The sequence below is a fragment of the Aulonocara stuartgranti genome (assembly GCF_965226115.1).
Source record: "Aulonocara stuartgranti genome assembly, chromosome: 17".
Classification (NCBI taxonomy): Eukaryota; Metazoa; Chordata; class Actinopteri; order Cichliformes; family Cichlidae; genus Aulonocara; species Aulonocara stuartgranti.
The window spans coordinates 23513106-23527090 of NC_138953.1; the positions used below are offsets into that span (position 1 = coordinate 23513106).

At 43.5% G+C, this 13985-nt stretch overlaps 1 protein-coding gene across 3 annotated transcripts in view; it reads right to left on the reverse strand.

The window, feature by feature from the left end:
* Nucleotides 1-191: 191 nt before the first annotated feature.
* The window catches only part of tmcc3 (transmembrane and coiled-coil domain family 3), an 84559-nt gene continuing 70765 nt past the window's right edge, over nucleotides 192-13985 (reverse strand). For all 3 annotated transcript variants that reach the window (XM_082510613.1, XM_082510614.1, XM_082510615.1), the window contains 4 exons: nucleotides 7377-7541; nucleotides 5548-6329; nucleotides 4122-4257; nucleotides 192-3459 (listed from right to left, as the gene is read on the reverse strand). In XM_082510613.1, the coding sequence (XP_082366739.1) occupies nucleotides 3157-3459; nucleotides 4122-4257; nucleotides 5548-6329; nucleotides 7377-7541 (1386 nt within the window). In that variant the 3' untranslated portion in view covers nucleotides 192-3156. The remainder of the gene's footprint in view (nucleotides 3460-4121; nucleotides 4258-5547; nucleotides 6330-7376; nucleotides 7542-13985) is intronic.

The window sequence follows — 13985 nt, forward strand, 5'->3', positions numbered from 1 at the left end:
TGAATGCAGTTAAATCAATGTCGTTTCTAAAAGCTTATCCAGCTGCTTTAAGTTGAAGTGATTTACACCCTGGTTTATACATGTATTCCTTAGGAAGCTTGCAGAGCAGTATGATCTTCACAGTTGGATTACATCTTCCATAATCAATAAGAAGCTCAGATTTTTTTTTTTTTTTAAAAAAGGCACCTTGATAGAAAAACAATGATTTATTTTATCATCTGAAAATATAATACCGTAATAATACAGTTATAGAAAACCCATAACCAGAAACTAATGCACAGAAATAAGAAAAGAAAAAGACAAAGAAAACGCACACACACCATGAACTCAGAGCTTTGGAGAGGAGGTACACGTCTCTCCTAACAGAGATAGTGTTTGAATCGGTTCGCAAAAAACATCAAAGATGAGCTTAGGTTTCATAAAAACCTCCATATTTGGCTTTTTTTTTCTTCTTAGAATAGAGAAAAACAGAAGGACACACAGAAGAAGAAAAAACAGGCTGCACTGAAAAGGCATCAGTCCTATTTTTTAACCCCCTCGTCATCATCTTCATCACAGTGAAATGGGGTCGGGGAGCTACATTTTTCACTTCCCTCTGTCCAGTCTGCGATGCTGCATTCAAGTCACGTGTGGGAAAGCGGCTATCGCTGCTGGGAAACATGCTGCTTTAATGTTTGAACAGACGCTTATTTCAAGTAAAAAGAGAAAAATCTTCAGCCTCTCAAATCTTCTAAATATCAGAACAGAGCGTCTGAATGCTGCCATGTTTTTTTTCCCCCTGGACATGAACGCAGCACAGCATCAAAGGCTTCACACACACATACACACACACACACACATTGTAATTTGTTCTGATCACCTCTCCAGAAAAGGCCATCTAATGATCCAGGACTTAAAAAGTGAAGCCTGCATGTGATCACCTGTCAACTTTAAACAATTTCAAATCGGCATAATTTCACCTTATTTCCCTCCACGTGCACCAAACTGCATCACGCGTTAGTGTTCTCTCTACATGTGTCGTGTGAGAAAACAGGCTCTGCTTCTCAGCTATCTCTTGATGTTAGTACAAGGTTTCCCTTCTCACTGTTAGAGGCTTTAAAAAGCTTTCAGAAGCAACAGTTACCTGAAAACACAAACATCATAACAAAATAACCACAAAACACCAAATTAACAAGAGATGAGGCAGTTAAGCAGCTTTCACTTCAAAACAGGCAGCCTGACATTTTGGGAAATAGTCACTTTTTTTTGTTTTTTTGTTTTGGTCTATTCAGTGTGAAGTTAGAGCCAGAGGACGGAGATGTTGGCCAACTATAAGACAAGTAACCAGTCCCTGGTGTTTTTGAACACATTAATCAAATCAGACGTGGTGACCAGCAGGTGAGTGCGACAAACAGGTAAAAGAAACTTGGCGGTAACCAGCAGGGAGGTAAACCGGCTTGTTTCAGACAGAATGAAGCAATGCAGAGACGCTGTCTATCTCTATGTCCCGCTCCCAGCTTTAACCGTTTCCATCTGGGAGCCTGTTAGGAGTAACTCTTGATTCTTTTACCTGAACTGAGGAGTTTCTGTCATATTTCAGGCTACTTCAGACTAAAATGACTGTGTATCTATCAGAAGTTAATGAAGTGGTCTCTGGCTGTACAGGAACGTATTGTCTAACAGCCTCTTTATTGATTACAGATGTGTCAAAACTTGTCATTACAGGAAATGTGGAGATCGTTGAATGTCATCTTAATGGGGAAAGAGTTAGAGAGGCCATCGTTTTGTTGCCCAGTAAATGACGGTGTATCTGATCATTATCTTGGTAAAGATGAAGCTGTGTGCACATTTTAAACAATTTTTCTCGTTTTACTGCATTTGTAACAAGAACTGTGAGGAAATCCGTTCAGCGCTCTGGCAGGAAACGCTGATTGGGAGGGTCGGAGCTCTGGACCAAAACACCAATAAAAACATAACTTGCAGGAATGTGAACATTTTAAGCTCATTTTGGACAAAAGTCTCCTGGTAGGTTTAAAGAAGGGCTTTAAAATAACTGCATGAAGTCGTTTCCTGAGCAGCGGCTGCTGTGTTCTCAAAGCACCGTGACCAAGGGGCCGCATCGAGGATCAACTTTGAGATACATAAGGATTATTGTGAGGATTCAAAGATACACCAGAAGACTGAACAATAATAATTATGGATCAGGGAAAAAAAAAATCAAGCAGTTGAGGTGAGCAGAATCATGAAGCTAATTCATTAAATTAACGCATAATTAGGAGTATTTTTTCAAATTTATAATCATTTAGTTACTGTGAGGTCAGATTTGGGCAATAAAAATGAAGGAGGGCGATAAAAGCAGGTTTGGGCATCACTTTTCACTGCAGCTGTAGCTTAAAGGTTTTATTTTCTTACAGCAGATTTCTTTCACAGCACGTCCATTAATGATCTCTCCCGGCTCTAGCTGCACATCTACCATCCAGACTTGAACCTATTTTCCAAAATGTTTAACTGTTCCTTGAAGAAACACAGTACAGAGACACACGAGTAAGTGCACAACGCACACGAATACACAGATTTACACACTGATAGAAAACAGCTTAAAACAATGTGCAATCCCAGACTTCAAACTGTCGCTTTGAAGAAGATGCTGAATTTAAAAAAACCTCACATAAATACAGAACAGCAGCGAGAGAGAGGCGCGGTGCGAATGAACCTTCAGGTGGATGTGTGTTTGTGTTTGTCACAGCGAGCTTGGTGTGCACATTCAAATCAGGTCCACTGGACTCATAACTGACAGTTTGTGTGGAGGTGGTGCTCTAACAGAAACGCATCCCTTTAAAGGACAGGAAAAAAAATAACGTGTTATTCCATGCCCTGATGTAATCCCGCTCATTTATATTTAGACTTCAGTGTGTGTGTGATGCCGGTGCCACCAGAGTCTCCTGGTGACCAGATGAAAGCAGCTGAGCCGATTTATCTTTTGTTGGCCCTGCAGATCTGCAGCAGAGCAGCCACGTTTTCATGTGTGCACCTTCAGAGAGTTCCGGTTCAGGTCTTGAGCGTTTATGTCCGTTTATGTGTTCTTGGTGAGGCTCAGAGCCTTAAACCGAGTCACCGTGGAGCCCAGAATCATCGGCTCATGTAAGGCTACATGTTGATTTCCTCCCCACACCGGTCTCAGTGCGGGAGGAGCAATCGTTCCAAAGCGCACTGCAAATGTTCCCAGTTCTTCCACAGCAGCGCTAGCAGGGACACGCCCACGCAGGTGAGCGCCAAGTGGAGGCGACTGCGCAGCAGCGGGGCGGTGAACTTGGCCGCAGTGGACACGCACACCAGGATGACGGTGACGATGGCCAGCATGATGTTGATGCACTTGCCCAGCAGCACTTTGGCGTCCGTGTTTTCCAGCTGGATGGTTTGCTGCTGCTGCTGCTGGAGCTCGAGCTTCGACACGCGAGTCTGGCACGACTCCAGCACCTCCTACGACACACACACACACACACACACACACAGAAAAATGGTTAGAGATCAGGGAAACTCTGGAGAGCAGTGAGTCACAGCGAAAGGGCAGCAAAACTGGATCGTGTATGAACTTCAGCTGCATTAGAAACAAGCGCAAGAACGTCCGATTAGAAATAGGAAGCAATGGAGGGACTGCTGTGGCTTCAGTGTGACATGTCATGAGAGACATGTCATCAATTAATCATTTGGACGCTCAGAAATTTGTAATTAAAACCTCCCCGAAGTGAAAGGAAAAGATTCAGATTAATTATTTCTCCAAAATGCTAATCTTCCAGTGATATGAATGGAGGGGGCTTCTCTCTCCTTTAAGCGTTCTTGTAGCAAACCCATTAACCACAGTGAGCATGCCGTGTGGATAGGCCTGTCGTCATCCTGGCAGAGACCACTTTTACCAGGATAGCCTCAAATGATGAAGGTACACTACGCAGTGACCTTTCCCACTAAGGGGTCAAACTCGTCTAAACTGAACACTGTAAATAAGGCAATAATACATTAGGCCTTTCAATTAAACTTACAATTTGAGTAAGACATTGGTTACTTAAAGGGTTAATCCTAAACTCTAATCTTAATCAGCCGTGTGCTGTGGCAGTGGTGGGGGCTTATGCCCAAACATAAGTCACCTGTATGTCCCTGGCCCTCTCATAGGCCTGGTAGGCCACCTTCTCCTCGATGCTGGCCAGCTCCTGCTTCAGATTGCTGGTCTCGTGCTGGTGCAGCTCCGTCAGGTCATTCAGCTGGTCCTCCAACCGCTCATACCTGACAGACAGAAACACCCACAAACATGCAGAGTAGGTGGAGGCGGAGAGAGCCAAGGAGAGAGAAACAATGCATTATTGAGAGTGTGTGGGCACGTAACAGTACAGCAGTGTATCTGCTGCAGCCGAGCTGCTCAGAGCATTTGCCCTTGGTTGGGGGGTTTACGTGTAAGCTCTGCCGGCTATTTTTAGGCTTTTAATGATGGACTCCTAAACTGTCAAAAGCTCTCTAAAGTTCAACAGCTCATGTAATGACAACGTTGGCTCTGTTAGGATAGAAATGCTACCATTACTGAAGCACCGAAGTGTGAAAACATCTTCATCCAACAATTATGCCACAATTTTACTTAATACAGATCAGTGATCCTCAAACCTTTTGCCTTCTGAGCAAAAAACCTCTGCTAGCATCCCCCGGTTAGCTTCAAAGCAATGTGCAAACCGCTTTTATTTTGTATTTCGTGTTTATAGTCGTACAAATCGTTGTGCAAATATTCTTGTGACATGACTGAAGCACACATATTCTGACAATAAAAGATATAAGGAAAAAAGACCCTTCCACAAAACAAAAACAGCATAATTTGTTGAGCAGAAATATTTTACACAGTATAATATTTCTCTTATCTTTCTCAGTTCAGTGTTTTATTGGATTTTCTGATTTAATTCAGAGCTCAATAATACAAGTGATTTTACAAGTCATAGTTGTATGAGGGGCGTTTAAGGTGTTAACACTGAACTGTTGCTCACTCAAAGCCCGAGGGGCTGACTTTATACTAATGGGTATATTTAAGAAAGAAACATGTGAGTCTGTGCTCTATTATCTGTAAAATGTTCATGGAAGAGTATTTAACCATCATGTGTGGGTAACAATATTCTCCTCTCCCAGAACAACACAAAATATTCTGTTTTGATCTGTGACGCAAAAAAGAAACACTAAAAAAAAAATCTTTCCACAGTGAGAAACAATCTGCCCTCAGTACCAGGGAAGAAAAACAAAGAACAAATCCTCTAAAGCTCCTTATAAGCAACCAAATGTCATTTTATTTTTCTTGCACCTCAGTTTAGGAGATTTTTCTTTTCTTCAAATACTATATTTTTGGCATTTCTCATTTTAATGCTGGTGACAGCGGAGATGTGAAGCATTTAAAAATAGTACTGGAGCACACAAGCTTTCCCCCCTAAAACCTCCCTAGAAATCACGAAAAAAAAAAAAGAGTAAAAAACTAATAAATATGTCAAGAATTTTTTTTTTCTGGGAGAAAAGCCTTCCTTAGACTCGTGATGCTGTGCTCACCTGTATCGCTCCTCCTGCATCACCTGCGTGAAGTAGTTGTAGTCTCGTTTAAACTGTGTGTTCAGAGTCTCCATGTCCTCTGCCAGCTGCGTTTGAGCATCCCTGATGTCCCGCACCATGTCCAGCACCTCCACTAGGCGCCCGCTGGAGTCAGACCTCCCTGGCCCCCCTGACTCCACCCCCGATCCTCCTGCCGGGTTCCCGTTGGAGTCAGCGGATGCAGACGTCCCGGTGGAACACTCATCGTCGCTCTGGTACTTGGTCGCCTTGGCTACTGTGGTAGCGCTGCCACTCAGACCCCTCGCGCCGCCCTCCACCTGCAGCCCTGACCCTGTTTCCATAGAGCTTTTCAGGTGAGCGATGTTGTCAGCGCTGCCAAACTTGTTCCTGATGAGGTTAGCGAACTCCCGCGGCTTACTGAAGAAAAATGGAGGTGAGAGCGACACGCCGGGCCCGATCGTCTTCACCTTATCCAGTGCCTGGTGGCGCCCGGTGGTGCTGACGTCCCGCAGGCTGCCCTCCTTGCTGTGAGTCCCGGACTCCTTGCCGCCGCTGTCTTTCTGGTTGTGCTTCCCATTGGTCTCGCCGTCCTTCATGCGGCGGTGGTACTGCTCCAGCTTCCTCTGCAGCCGACCGATGGTCTGCGCAGACTTCTGGTTCTTCTTTTCAAACACCTGCCGTATCCGCGACACCTGCTGCTTGTCGGCATTGTTCATAAGCTTCAGGTACTCGGCCACGTTCTGGTCCCGAGCCGTCTGCTCCACCTTAATCTGCTCCGTCACCTGAAGGCAGAGCCAAATGACAGATGTGAAAACAGCTGCTGAAGATTTAAAATCATTTAAGCATGCATGATACCAGCGCTTCTGATTCTTACCGACACCCCGATTTGTTCTATGAGTTTGCTCATCTTTCACACGGGTATGTTAGAATAAAATAATGCTGCATGAATACTGACAGCAGCCCTGTTTGTCTTTGAGCTCACTGATACTAATTTAATTTGGCCCCGCACTTCTGATCCCTAATGATAATTAGCCACGAGAGGAGACGTTAACACCTGCTTTTCTTTGCTTGTGAAGAAGTTATCCTGTGTAAACAGAGCTGGTCTTAAAGGCATCTCTAAACCTCCTCACACGGGCGTTTCCTCAGAACAAAACAAAGTTCCTCCAAGATTTTTTTAGCCTCCTGTTGCTAAAGGGTAGCAGTCAATGCGCCCCTCAGTCATGTGATCGAGTTTATTCCAACCATGGAAAGTTTAAAAATTACCATCTGATACTGATGCTACAGATCAAACTGTTTTCTCTGGTCTGCTTTCATTCACTGTATTTGTTTCTTTGTGTATATTCCTGACTGGGAGCAGCAGTTCATCACATTGTAATAATAATTTCACTGTTAGGTTATTGTTGAAGTCTCAAACTACTTTTGCTTGGATAAACCAGTGAATATACAGCACGCAGCACGAGTTCAGCTTAGTCTCTACAGTTGTAAAACGTTGATATTAAAGTGCAGGATAAGCCTCTACTGTGAAAAACACTTCTAATTTCTAAAGACAGGACTGAGACGGACCCGAGTCGATTTTTTCTTTCCCCGTCGTATCAGAACTGACATTTAAAGGACATTTAGTCCATTACTGGATTTAAAAAAATCTGCTTCTGTTGCTTCATGTGTCACCAAACAGAGCTAAGGAGATATTTTAAGTTTGTCTTTTACTCAAGTGTGGTGCTTGAGTTCTGAGTGCCAATGTGTCCCATGTGTACCCACAGCTTTTCAAATTAAACACGATAAATTTACAGACACACACTGAAGCAGGTGTGCAATGTTTTCCTTCTTACCTTGAGGATCTTCTGCTGCAGGCTGTCGATTCCCAGCGGTCCTTTGGTGAAATCCAGACCCACGCCGTCGTGCCCAACACCGTCAACCACGTCTAGGTTGGACTCTGAGCCGCCGCGGCGAATGGGCACCGGGATGCTGAGGACATCGCAGCCGCTGCGCTCCGCCTGCAGACATAATGATCTGATGAGTGTATATGTTTTTATTTTTTGGGTTGGTCTGTACAATATAAACACAATGACGTGTCAAAAACCACTGTGCTAATTTGTCTTTCATATGACCGACTGGGCCATTCATGGCTTGAAACCCAGAGGCAGACAACAAACTGCCATTTCTGATGCCACAAATACTCTCCCGCTGTTGATAATATCCGACTGAGACTAACATTTACTGAGAGTTGGATAATGCTGCATTCAGACAGCATTTCTCAAGTGGAAGTGATGTTAAAAGAAGCTGATGAGACACAGATTTTTACATATTTTATACCCAATACTCATACTGAGCAGGTATATTAATCTCCATGGTTACCACCTTAGTTTGTAATGATATCTGTGGGACTGCAGTAAACCAGAAAATCGAAAGTTTGACCGTCACAACTAGAACGGAGAACTCAAACTCGGCTTCATTAGGAGCAAACATGCCAAGATTGTTGAGGTATAGAAAATGAAATGGTTCAGTTTCAAAAAGAAATGTTCTTGTTGCATTGCACATAAACTGTTTCACAAACAAAAAACAAAAGTGCAAAAACTACTAGCAAAAATTTGGCTAAAAAATAAAAAGATCTTAGCCCGTGTAGGCCCATACAACCCATCCTCCTAGCATGAAATTGGCTGCACATAAAAACCTAAAATTGCAAATTAACTAAATTGCACTCAGTGACCTCCTTGATTTAGCCATTTCCTCAACTATCATTAAACTCGCCTCTGCTGCTCCATTACATTGAAATGTAGCTTGAAGGAACCTATTCTGATCTAGCTGCACGCCTCTTTTTCTGGGGCTTTTACTCCTCTGTGGCGCCATCTCTCTGCTGGTGTGTGATATCAAAATGAGGCAAATTCTATTATCTGAAACACACACTCTACACATTGTAAAGCAGTACTCAGAATACAGGCTGACCTGTAATTGCCTGCCCTCAGCATCAGCTTTCCTTTTTATATGCCATTTCCTGCTAACTAGCTTGTATGCTTGCAGCTGCAATAGAGGTTCGCCTGTTTGGCCACAATTTATTAAGAAACCGAAATGTGCATATCTGCGGGCTTGATTGAAATGAGTGGCCTGTGGGTCTTGAGTTTAACACATGAGTACACTTGAGTGACCAAAGTTATTTAATTAAATCACAAGTTAACTGGTTCAAAATCTCTGTACACCTAAATGTGTAACAGCTTACAATCCCCATCATCCTCAAATTTAATCGCCTCATTATGTGATTACAAGCACACACATGTTAAGAGTTCACCAGTTACTATTCTCCAACAAGATGCTTGAATTCTACCTGGTGTGTGTGTGTGTGTGTGTGTGTGTGTGTGTGTGTGTGTGTGTGTAAGAGTGATTATATGAACATCGTTTTGTGCCTGATGAAGGTCAGTTGAACTTCGTTGCGATTCAGTAAAGCAGTATTCACAGCTGAGAGACACACTCTTTCCAGCTTGTCCTGAGTCTGCCCCCATGTCTCCTCCCAGTTCAACATGCCTGAAACACCTCGCCTCGGAGCCCCGAACCACCTCAGCTGGCTCCTTTTGATGCAGAAGAATAGCAGCTCTACTATGAGCTCCTCGTTCTTTCTCCAAGGCTGAGCCCACACACCATTCAGAGGAAGCTCATTTCCTCTAAATTCTTTCAGTCTCTACCCACAGCTCGTGACCACGGGTGAGGGTAGGCATGTAGATCAATGGTTAAATTGACAACTTTGCCTTTGCATTTGGCTCACTCTTTACATCAACAAACCAGCACAGTCTGCATCACTGCAGATGCTACGTGATGACCTCGAGAGACACTGGAACTTGTGCTGAACCCAAAAGAGCAATCCAGCTTTTTCCTCCAAGTCCGAATCCACCTAATTAACCCTGGGAGGCCCAGCCAGAACAGGCCGAATGGGTCGATGCTACTGTGAGGCCACAGCGTGGAAGTCAAAAGTTGAGACTTTGGTGGTCCTATACAGGGTACTCAAGTTGACTCATCTCATGCAATAGCAGTTGAGATATTTCAGTGTGAACAAAAGCGGTGGGTTAAATGACCAGCAAATCGACAGCATGCCCCACAGAGCTGGTGCGCCGGCGTGCCTAAAATTGCTGTTGAAAAGTACAAAATTGCCTCATTCAAGAGACCAAATGAAAACTCTCATAAGCATTGTGCTGACATTTAAAACTAACGAGGCACAAATGCACTCTCTGGAGAAAACGGCAGACATTGTTCAGACCCTGCAGACAACTCAGGCTTTGAGGCAAAACTCTGCACTAAAAAAAGAAAGAAAACCCGCCGACTGTTGTACACCACTGATTTAAAATGGCAGGTGGACTTATACAATCTCAAAAAAGAAAGAAAACAGATTCCTTTCATATTCTGTCTGCCTTGTGTTTAGTGAGCACACCCTACCATGTTGGCAAAACAAGAGGATCCTTATAGAGGTGCGTACTCAGTATGTAAGAGGCTTTGTGTAGTCAGTGTCAGACTGGAGGGCAGGAAGGCAGGTGATGGGACATTAAAGCACTCGTAAGACCTCACAGTGGTCAGTTATGGGAGCAGCGAGAGCTCCAAACAAGCAGCCCCCGGTGCCTGAAAATCTACTCTCTGCATTGACAAAAGCAGACGATTATGTAAGGCAACCTAAAATATTAGTATGTGGTAACTCTAGTTGCCACGGCAGCAAAGCGCACACACTGTCAGACTTGGCTCTGAAGCACACACACACACAAACTGCTGACATACCCCGAGGGCGGGTTTTGTGCCTTTATTCCTGTTGTCTTTGTGTTACGCAAGCACAAGCAGAAGACATGACACTGTAATTGTGTCCTGTGACCTGCAGCCGTGCGGCCAAGTCAGCAATCATTAGCCCGAGCAGTGAAAAACAGTCCTACGGTATGAAACAGCAACGATTATCATCATTCATGTTATTGAATCGATCTTAATGAAACTATTCTTTGTGCTACTCCTGAGTACAGATGCAAACGCCCTCAGAACATCACACATCCAATCAGAGGGGAAGAAATACAGCCAGAACAAAGTTGTGTTGTAAAAAAACTGATTTAATTGACACAGAATAAAGAAAAAAGTGCCACTAGTAACCACAGCCTTTGTGAAGGGGGGCATTCTAACACCAGCAGGGCGTAACTCCCGTGGTTGCAAAAAGAAGCCTGGATGTATAGCAGTCTACGAGTTAACTACCTTTGATCTGTGACCTCACTAAAAAATTTCCTGGAGCCAGATTCACCAAGGCGGATTTCCATAGACTTCCATGATGTTTTTACCTGATCTCCTCTGTTTTTTAGGGAAATTTAGTGTTCATTGAATGGAAACTAGGGAGAGAGCAAGAGGGAATAACATGACAATGAAATGGTCTGGGGCAGAGTCGAACTGATATTTTAAGACCAAAACGGCACCTTCCTGTTTACTAATCTCTTGGGTACGGTCGGAAGAAGCTGCCTTGAGATGAGCGTGCAAGAATAGACTAGTCCAGCACTTGTAAAGTCAAGTTTCTACCAAAATAATAATAATAATTTCACACACCGCTGGTCTCCTGCTGGTTAGAGGAACTTTGTTTTTTGTTTTTTTTAAAAAGTTGTGATTGCTTTGGTTGCCATATTCGCCTGTAGTTTGCATAGAAGAGGCCGACTTGTCCGCAAACACCAGCTACTCGCTGAGAGGTAGTAAAACTTTGTCAAGTGCAACACAAACGTTCGCCTTCAAAGCAAAAGTTGTGCGTCATCAGTGTAGCCAAAAGGAGAAAAATGGTCTCTGTTTTCAGTCTCACTTTTGACAGTTTCACTAATACCCGCTGAGCAAAAATTATATCGTCTGTGAAAACTACTGACAACCAAAGCAATCACATGGAGGTTTTTGGGGCCATTCATCTCTTTGCAACCAATTTCACAGCAACTGTTATCAACCTTCGACAACCACTTGCCAACCAGTTGGAGAGTATACATTTTTCCGTAGCAACTTATTGTTACTGGGGTGGTGTCACCGACTGTGATTGGATATTTAGTAACCAGTTTCACAGTAACTTCAATCAAACTCCAGCAACAACTCACCAACCAGGTAATGGCCATGGTTGCCAACTGGTTTCTAGGTCGGTGTGACTGGGGCCTTATGGGGTAAACAGCAGAAAAAAACATTTAAAATTTCTAACAGTGGATTTGAAAAGTTAATGACTCAGATTTATTTACCCAGGATTTACTGATGTGACAAAAAGGCTGCCAGCAACCATTGGACAACTTCCAACCAAGTTTCTTATCATCTTTGGATGTTTTGGTCAATCAATTTGACTAGTCGATGTCCAAACCTAACACTGGTCTAACTCTACCGAAAACACTAAAGCTGCAGACACACTGGAAGAGTTTAGCAGCAACATGGCGACCAGAGTCAACGGACAGCGAATGAGATTTCGCAACTTCAATTTATGGATTTTTCCAACTTTCAGATGAGTGTCTAAAGTGACTACCAATCAGAGTGGAAAATTCAGTTTATTGACATATGACCTGTAAATACATTAGTGGGTTACCTAGGCAACCTGAAATCTCCACGAGTGACAAGCCATTAGCTTCAAAGCGACGAGCGACAAGTAAATCAATTCCAGCTTCAGAATCTTTATAAAACCAGCCCCTGATGAGCTTCTAGGCTTAGGCTTTAGATTCAAGTCTTATTAAATACAACATGCTGTTCATTTTCTATATCATGGCCCCCGTAAATTAAAAAACTATGGCAATACAGGATATAATAATAATAATGTATACTTTAATGATCCCCGTGGAGAAATTCCTCTCTGCATTTAACCCATTCACTCAGTGAAGCAGTGGGGAGCCATTGGGTGCCCGGGGAGCAGTGTACCTACCTACCTACTGAGCTATCCCTGCCCCTAATATATACTTCAGGGTGCAGAGTCTCAAACGTACAAGTGTGCAGCATCATTCAGTTTCCCAGTCAGATCAACCACTTGCTAATCATATCTAGTATCTAGCCTCAACACCGGCTCTCCACAAGGCTGTGTACTGAGTCCCCTACTGTACACTCTGTACACACATGACTGTGTTAGTTCCCACCCAGACAACACAGTCATCAAGTTTGCAGATGATACCACTGTGGTGGGGCTCATCTCAGGGGGAGATGAGACTGCATACAGAGCTGAAGTTCAGAGGCTGTCAGATTGGTGTGCAGACAACAACCTGGACCTCAATACCACCAAAACAAAAGAACTGGTAGTTGACTTCAGAAGGAGGAAGTCCGAGCTGCAGCCTGTCAGCATCAACGAGGAGTGCGTGGAAAGGGTCTCCAGTTTCAAGTTTCTGGGTGTGCACATAGACACAGACCTCCAATGGAGCTCTAACACCTCTGCGGTCTTAAAGAAGGCCCAACAGCGTCTCCGCTTTCTGAGAATCCTCAGAAAAATGGACCTGAAGAAGGAGCTGCTGACCGTCTTCTACCGCTGCTCCATTGAAAGTGTGCTGACATATTGCATCGGTGTGTGGTTCTCCAGCTGCACCACAGCACACAGAAAGGCACTCCAGAGGGTCATCAACATGGCCCAAAAAAATCATTGGACATCCTCTTCCCTCCCTGAAGGACCTGTACAGCACTCGCTGTCTCAAGAGGGCACGCAGCATCCTACGGGACTGCACACACCCAGGACACCGGGTGTTTAAGCTGCTGCCGTCTGGCAGGAGGTTCAGGCTGCTGAGGTCCCGAACAAATAGACTCAAGGACAGCTTTTACAACAGAGCAATAGCCCTGATCAATGTAAATAGCTGACCTGACTGGATACCTCCCTGGACTTTTTAGGGGGAGTTTACAATGTTTAAAACGATAACAATAATATTTATATTTATAACAAGGTGCAATAATAATTAATGTGCAATAATAACAGTGTGCAATACACATACACTTATTCTTCTTTTTTATACTAAGTTAATATACTGTGTTGTGTTGTTTGTTACGTTGTGATGTGTCATATCGTGTCGTGTTGTGTTATATGTAGTGCCGACGTAGGACAGTTTTTCCAATTTCATTGTACTACTGTACTATGTATGACTGTGCAATGACAATAAAGAGTTATCTTATCTTATCTTATGAAGCAAGATGGCTATGGTGAAAATGCTCAAGGCTTTACTAACTTATGTTACGCTGCCCTAAATCATGACAAAATCAAAGTACCACAGGGTTGAAAAGTGAGTGGTTGAGTTGCATTGTGTAAATGTAGGCGGAAGATTTTGTAAGGAAACAAGAAAACAACAATTATCTGCAGCAAACTGCAGCCAAAAACATCAGAGAGCATCTAATGATCAGAACATGTAGAAGGAACAAGATAAAGGGCAACACGTTTTTGTAGATTTTCTTCCCTGCATCAGTGCAACACACACACACACACACACACACACACACACACACACACACACACACAC